Genomic DNA, 8,502 nt, shown 5'->3' on the forward strand with positions numbered 1-8,502 from the left:
AAAAAAAGCCTCATTTATATCAGTAAGCAGGTAATTTAATTAAGATTATTTCAAATTTAGACACAAGCTCAACAACTCTTGGCATGGCATACACCAAATAACATGGTAACACCCAGTTAGAGCAGAAACTACAGAACAGGCAGAATCACACTAGGAGAGGAATCCAGGACAGGGCAAGTGGACAAAAAAGAAAAGCTACACAGAAGGGATTGCAGCATCCCCCATGCCCCGCCTTTCTCTACATATGAAATCTTTTTTTTTTTTTTAAGAGGTTTTTGCTATAGGGCGCGTGCGCTTGCCAGACAGAGACACAGAGAGACAGAAAGCGAGAAACCACCCGCCTCCGGGAGGATGGACATGCCACAATCCCTTCTCCTCCATTCTCCTCTCGGGATCTTGGGCATGCACGCACACGCGCCTGGTGTGAGTTTAAGCCTCTGGGTCCAGAACTCGAACCGTGGTCAACTATGTGGGAGTCCGGCGACATAGCCATTACACTAACTGCTGGTCCCCAAAGATGAACTTTGTAATAAATGGTGACGGAACAACTGGACAATCATTTGGGAAAAAAATAGATCAATAACTCACATCATATGCTGGAATAAACTGTAAATGGATCAGAAATCCAAATGCAAAAAAAAATGAAACTATGCAAGTAACTAGGAGAAAACGTGAATGAATTTCTTTACAACCTGGGTATAAGGCAGTGGTTCTCACCTGGGGGGCAATTTGGACCCCAGGGGCCGCCATTCAGCAAGGTCTGGAGACATTTTCGGTTGCTACAACTGTCAGAGTTCTATTGGCATTGAGTGGGTGGATGTGAGGAATGCAGCTATATGCCCTACATTGCACAAGACAACTCCTCATAAGAAAGACTTATCCAGTCCTAAAGGTCATTGGTGCCAAAGGCTGAGAAACCCTGGAGTAGAGAAAGACTTTTAATGATCACTAACAATCCAGGTGCAATAAAAAAAAATGGATGACTCTGACTAAATAAACATTCAAAAGTTTTGAAAAGGTTTCATTTGTGAAATTTTAAAACAAATTTAACATTTAATGTTTTCCCTAACACTTTGCATTTTTTCACTTTAATTACATAACATTAAACAATGTAAAGAATGTTTTTCACTAAGATTTATGTAGCTGCTTCCAAATTCACTCCTGTTTTACTTTCTTTCTTTCTTTCTTTTTTTTTGCTAGAGGGTACATATGTTCACCAGAGAGAGAGGGAAAGGGAGAAGCCACCCCCCTAGCAGGGATGGCGACACCACAACCCTTTCTCCATTCTTCTGTCAAGATTTCATTCTCTTCGTGGGATTCTGGGCACACACATACCCAATGTAATTTTCAAGCCACCAGGTTCAGGACTTGAACCATGGGGCCAGTTATGTGGAATCCAGAGTCTTAATTCATTACTTATTTTAATGACTCATACACATATTAATATTTTTATGGGTGGGCCATGATGCAGAAAGCTTTGAGGACTACTATTACAATGTCCACGTGTGTCTGCTTCTCTGAGCATCCTCCTTATGATATCTATGTGTATATGTATATATGTGTGATGTGCATGTGTTGGTGTGTCTTGAAAATTTCTTGTGGGCTGTTATTTGGTAGAGTAATTATTCTTTATACTGAACATTTATTCAGTGCCAGGCACTGTCCTAAGTACTTCACATATCTCTATATTTTTTTAGTTTTGCTACAGGGCATGTGCTCATCAGAGTGAAACAAAGAGAGAGAGACATAGAGAGAGAGGCGGGTGTGGGGGGTGTTGCAATCCCTTCTCTTCCCTTCTGCTCTGGGGATTTGGAGCACACAGGCACACATGCCCATCAAATCCAAGACTCAAACCACACAGTCAGCAATGTGGGATCCATTGCTGTAACCACCACACCACTTGGCTGGCCTGCTTTACAGATATTAACATCATCATCACAAACCTGAGAGACAGGTTCTTTTTTATCCCTATTTTACAGTGGACACTGATAGGACTTCGGACAAGTTACTCACTGCTTTGTCTCAATGTCCTCTGTAAAACAGGGATAAAGAAGAACCTGGTGGAACTGATTGATACAAGATTAACTAACTGCTTGATAAGTATTTCCTCTTACAGTGTTCATGAAGAGTAATGTTGAGTTGCTTGAAAAGCTTAATTTATGGGCCAGCAGGTGGCATGGTGGTTAAGGTGCTGGACTCGCACATGATTGGCTGAGGTTTGAATCCTGGACATGGCCTGGTGGCTTGCTTTTTCACTTTCCTTCTTTCTCTCTCTCTCTCTGGTGAATTAAAAAATAATAATAATGAATAAGAGTAAATAAATAAGTCTAAAAAAAGCTTACCTATGATAACGTGTATGTTTATGTTTTACTAACATTATTTCGAATTGAGCTTCTTTTGAATGCAAGTCCATGTTTACTGTGTTTCCTATGTTGCACAAATGATTTCCACTGGTCATTATTATTGCAATCACTGTGTGAAAAACGATATGCTATCTATGTTTTGAAATCTTAAGTGCTCACTTGTCAAGTTATTTTTGTATTAATATAATCATACATGATAAAATCATATTGTTTAAATAATAAAGTTCTGTTGGGACTACTGTTATGGGTGTAGCAAACTCTTCTAAAAGGCTGACATGGTATTTCATTTGAACAGTGTCCCGGGGACCAGCAGTTGGCGTAATGGCTATGTCGCTGGACTCCCATGTAGTCGACCGCGGTTCACGTCCTGGACCTGGTGGCTTAAAACTCATGCCGGGCGCATGTGCGTGCGTGCCCAAGATCCCGAGAGGAGAATGGAGGAGAAGGGATTGTGGCGTGGTCATCCCCCTTGGGGGGTGATTTCTCGCTTTCTGTCTCTCTGTTTCTCTCTGTCTGTCTGGCGAGCACACGCACCCTACAGCAAAAACCTCTCCAAAGGAAAAAAAAAATAGTGCCCAGTAAATCTCTATTAATGATTTCTCTTTGTACACTGAGGTTTAACCCTCTACACACAATATAATCACAACAGCGTATGGACTAGGGCAACCCAAGCCCAGAAAATACCTGTGTATTGATGTAGCACTTGGCTTAACTTCTGGAAGCGATAGCCCAAAGGGGTTAGTTTGAAAATTATGTCATGGTGGTACAAAAAATTGTACAAGCGGTAAAACAGCATTTTACTGAGTTGAAACGTTGCTTTTACATATGGATCATGGGTGCTAGAAGAGAACGTTGGGACAACGTTAATAAGTGACTTAGACAGTGGTGAATGAATATCTTTTGTGCTGTCCTGTCACTGACCCACTTATCTGGCAGTTGGTCTCCTGACTGAAAGCACATTTTATGATTGTGTCCAAGGTCATCAGGTTGATGTGTTCATAAACCTCCACGGTGGTGTCTTGAGTGGTGCAGATCTCCTCCCACTTGCCCTGGCACAAGAAGTCAAGATCAATATCATCACTAAATGTCATTTACAGGCCCCTCCCTGACTTTCCTCTTATGATCTAAAGAAGATAGCCCTGGCCTAGCAGGAACCAAAGGGTATGTTTGTGCAGCTGCGGTGGTGCAGGGGTAGCACAATGCTCAGCAATGCTGGCACCATGCAGGAAGGTCCCAGGTTTGCATCCTGAGCTCTCCCTTTGCTCTTGTAGCTGGCTGAGGCCAAAGGCTGGATTGTGACATAAAGACCCTGTTGGGGACCCCTCTTTCTGGCTCTGTCTCCCTCTCTCATGGGAGAAATAAATAAATAAAAACTTTAAAATAGAGCCATTTGCTTATTTGGGCACAAGGAAGGGGAGCATGCACCCAGCAGAGTGAGAAGGAGCAAGGAGTAAAGTGCGTATCGAAGTGCAGTAAGGGTCTGTGGCCTTTCAGTTATTGCCGTAAGTGTGCTTTCAAACAGATCAGAGTTCTTTGGGGACCAGCAGATGGCATGCTGGTTATGTCGCTGGACTTCCATGTAGTCGACTGCAGTTCGATTCTTGGACCTGGTGGCTTAAAACTCATGCTGGGCGTGTGCATGCGTGCCCAAAATCTCGAGAGGAGAATGGAGGAGAAGGGACTGTGGCATAGCCATCACTCCTGGGGGTGATTTCTTACTTTCTGTCTGTCTGTCTCTTGGGCAAGTGCACATGCCCTATAGCAAAAAATCTCTCTCTCTCCAAAACAACACCCCCACTCCCCCATAACAGACCAGAGTTCCATATAGACAATCTCTGATATAATAATTACAAAGGGTTCCCTAGGGATTCCTCCATCTTCAATTCCCTAACATGCTAGATACCCCACAACTACTGTCAACTACCATAACCACACTCAAAATAAACTTGGGACATCTTCAGAAACATTTTAGATTCAGAACTGGCGGACAGGGATAAGCTGTGAAGAGAAGCTGCTGCAGGCCACTGAGTCCTAGCCAAATGTAGCCAGTGTCCATTTGACTTTCTTACAAAAGGAGACCTACTCACATCGCCTGAAAGGTTTTGCCTGACTTTTAGAAACAACCACAAAAATCCAGTTTAAGCTGTATTGTCATAATAAACATCCTTTGTGTAAAAATACAAATAAGTTGAAATGTTTAAGTTCAGTTCAATCCACATTTATTGAGCACCTGCAGACATGGAGCTAGGTTCTAAAGACTTGGAGATTGGGGCCAACAAGTGACGTGTGGGTTAAGGTAGTGTGGAGGTTAAGGTGCTGTGGTTCAAGTCCCGGACCTGGCAGCTTGAAAATTACACTGGGCTTGTGTGTGTGCGTACCTAAAATCCCAAAAGGAGAATGGAGAAGAGATTTTAGTGCGGATATCCCCGCAATTTCTCACCTTTCCTATCTGTCTCTTAAGCTAAGCACATGCATCCTATGGCAAAAACTTAAAAACAAACAAAACCCAAAGCCTTGGAGACCACAAATAAGTGACAAAGAGAGTTTTAAAAACTTGCAAGAGCTGGATGGCGGCACAGCAGTTACAATGCAACGTTCTTGGAGGCAAACCCACCTGGGTGGGTTCCTGATTCACATCCAGAGACCTCCCTGAGTGTGCTAGGCATGCGTGTGGCTGTAATTCAGGCTGACTGGGGCTGGGGTGGACTGGGGCATCAAGTCTGTGTCAGGGTTGTGGTCTCTCTTTGGATACATAGGATACATAAACTTTAAAAAAGCCCAAACTTTTTACCACATGCCATTTGTTTAGTCAAATTTAAATCTGAATTAAGTTTTACTGAGAACAAATGGTGACTACGGAAGAAATAAGAGCATGGATAAAGCTTTAAGGCTTGCGGCATTCTAGAACAATTCATCAGGTGGAAGGAGTGTGAGTGGAATCCAGCAAATGTAGGACTGAGGAATAAGGAGGGCTGAAATGGCTCCCAGAAGGGAAGAGAAAACTAAAAAACAACCACAGGTGAGTTTGAAATTGTGCAGAAAGCTGAACCCACCCAATGAGCTGCTATCAGTGGTTCTTCTGAAAACAAGGAAGCGTTTGCAGACCAGGGCAGAGGGAAACTTTGACTTTGTGAATTACTTGTCTGATTTAAAAAGAAGTAACAATTAGGAACTGTTGTGCAAGTAGAGTTTTGGAATATAACTCTCATAAATTAGCGATCGCCCACAGAAATGTTCCTGTGGATCTTCCTGCCTCCCTTTGAAGAAGCAGGTCAGCTCTACCACTTACAAGAGGGAACTGCATCTGTGACTTCAAGATAGGCACTTACCTTTGGATGGTCCTTGATGGCCACTGGGCAAGTCTGCACCAAACTGCAAAACTTTGTTCATGCCAACTCACTCTACCTAGAATTCTCTCATCCATATTATCTACATATTCAAGTCCAGTTTATATCTCATGGTGAAGGTGTGTCTCTTCTGACTCTGGATTGGGCTTCCTCACCTGTTACCAACTGTCTGCATCTTACCACCTGGTACTTGGTTAATGCTATCGGTTCTCAAAATGTAGCTAAGACAGAGGACAAATCCCTAAAAGAAAATCACCCAAAGAATATAACAAAAGCTTATGCAAACACCTGTTACTCAATGGCTACTTATGCTTAGATTAATTTGACTAGAAATCATTGACTTTTGATTTTCATTGTCCACTGAACATATGCCGAATACAGTGCCCGCTGGACACTTTCTGCATTGCACCAGTGCACTGTGCATCTCTCGCGTTCACTCACCAGCATTGTGTTCACTGACTGGGCCATCACAGGGACATACGTTTTCAGGATGTTAAAATGGAATCCGGGAGTTAGTAGGCGGCGGTGCAGGAACCACTTGGGGCCATTTAAACTCAGGAGTCCATTTCCTTGAAAAACAAAAGGTACAAAACCTTACACCATTTTATTAGGTGAGATGAAGAAGGATGAGGGACACAGGTAGTAGCAGGGAGTGACTGTGAGCTATAGGCAGTCATGAAATTGTGCAATAGCCAAGTAGTGCCCATATGTGAAGGTGGAGGTGAGTCTGATGCTGACATCTGGGGTGGGTGGATGCATTTCATTGTGAGAAAGAGATTCAAAGTCTGATAAGCTAATCCTGAAACCTACTGAGTAATTATGCAGATTCTCTAACCTTCTTGAAACGTGGTTTTCTTAACAATGAGGAATTCTAGGGGTCAACCAGTGGCATGGTGGTTGAGGAAGCTGGCCAATAGTGGGGTTTGAGTTCTGGACATGGTGGCTTAGAAAACATGCTGGGTGTGTGTGTGTGTGTGTGCAAGCCCAAAATCCCAAGAGGAGACTGGAGGAGAAGGGATTGTGGTGTGGCCATCTCTCCCCTCCCCCACCCCATCAGGGCATGCTTTCTCACTTTCCCTCTCTCTTTCTCTCTCTCTTTTCCTGTCTTCAATAAGCCCATGCACCATACAGCAAATTAAAAGCAAAAAGAAAATAAATGATGTATTATAATAAACACCTACTTCACTGTGTTACTGGGTGGGTTAAATGCAAGTGCATACGTAAAGTACTCCACTTAGTCCCTAACTTACAGTAGAACCATAATAAATGAATTAATCTCTTCTCCATTTCAAACCAATCCACAAACTATTCTGTGAACACAAATTCACGAGGAACTAGACAAGAGTGTCCATTTCATCCTCAGATATCCCTTCCTTGAGCCCTGGGCTGTGAATAATACAAAGTAGAAGTACTTAGCAAGGCTAATGCTTCACAATCTTTTGCCAGAGTGGTCACTAAGGACTTGGCTTTAAGAGGACGCCATTCATTGACTGTTTACAACATGCTTGGCTTTTCATGCATGGTCTGGAGTTGGAACAATTTCAGCCATTACACTAAGTGCTGGGATCCTGTATTTTATTCAGTCCCCACAATGGCTAACGATATGAGTCACATCTCATTTTCAAAGATAAAGGAAGCTGAGGCTCAGTGAAATTGAACAACCTCCCCCAGAGCACATTCAACTAGTCAGTGGGCTAGTACTGAATCCAAGCTTATGTTCTTTCTTTTAATTCCTTCCTTGTCTAATATAGTCAATTAAACACTAAAGAGCCTAATGTACACAGAATACTTCTAAACTATCCTTTGGAGCAAAATTGTACTGATAGGCATATGGAAAAAAAGAACTCTAAAAACAAAGGAAAAGATCCAAGAGTAAAGAAGGTAATAAAAAAGGAATAGAGGGACCAGCAGTTAGCGTAATGGCTATGTCGCTAGACTCCATGTAGTCGACTGCGGCGGCTCATGTCCTGGACCCGGTGGCTTAAAACTCACGCTGGGCGCGTGTGTGTGCGTGCCCAAGATCCCGAGAGGAGAATGGAGGAGAAGGGATTGCGGCGTGACCATCCCCCCTGGGGAGTGATTTCTCGCTGTCTCTCTCTATCTGTCTGGCGAGCGCACACATCCTATAGCGAAACACCTCCCAAAAAAAAAAAAAAAAAAAAAAAAAAAGGAATAGGGATGATGAAGCTGCAGTGTTTTCTTTTTATTTTCTTTAGAGAGATTTTTGCCATAAGGTTTGTGTGCTTGCCAGAGAGACAGAGAGAGAGAGAGAGAGAAATCATCCCCCAGGGGAATGTTCACACTACAATCCCTTCTCCTCCATTCTCCTCTTAGGATTTTAGGCACACACTCACATAAACTCGGCATAAATTTTAAGCCACCAGGTCTGGGACCTGAACTGTGGTCGGCCATGTGGGAATCCAATGCCTTAACCATTTCACCCCTGAAGCTGCAGTTATAAAGAGAAAGAAAGGGGATGGGTTCGCACATATGTTGCCTTGAGAATAAATGGACAAAGGGGATTTCTAGGAAGTTAGGCCGTGTGGGCCTTAGAGCTCTTCTTTGAATTTCACCTCTGGATAGCTTTCAATATAGATCTACCTTACTCTTTTTTTAAAATTAAAAAAATTTTTAAAAAGAGTCATTTAGTCTTATTTACCATTATTATTATTTTAAAATTTGCTACAGGGCATATGTAGTCACCAGAGAGAAACACACACACACACACACACACACACACACAGAGAGAGAGAGATTGGGAAAGAGAGAAAGCAAGCTGCCATATCCAGGAC

At 42.7% G+C, this 8,502-nt stretch overlaps 1 protein-coding gene across 1 annotated transcript in view; it reads right to left on the reverse strand.

Moving 5' to 3' along the window:
• CYP4X1 (cytochrome P450 family 4 subfamily X member 1) overlaps positions 1 to 8,502 on the reverse strand; it is a gene marked incomplete at its 5' end in the record, with an annotated part of 27,076 nt that overhangs the window by 13,051 nt on the left and 5,523 nt on the right. The window contains 3 exon segments of the mRNA XM_006163764.2: positions 3,048 to 3,202; positions 3,285 to 3,412; positions 6,152 to 6,279. Of these exon segments, the coding sequence (XP_006163826.1) occupies positions 3,048 to 3,202; positions 3,285 to 3,412; positions 6,152 to 6,279 (411 nt within the window).

Source organism: Tupaia chinensis, unplaced genomic scaffold (assembly GCF_000334495.1).
Source record: "Tupaia chinensis unplaced genomic scaffold, TupChi_1.0 Scaffold142914_1, whole genome shotgun sequence".
NCBI classification, from domain to species: domain Eukaryota; kingdom Metazoa; phylum Chordata; class Mammalia; order Scandentia; family Tupaiidae; genus Tupaia; species Tupaia belangeri.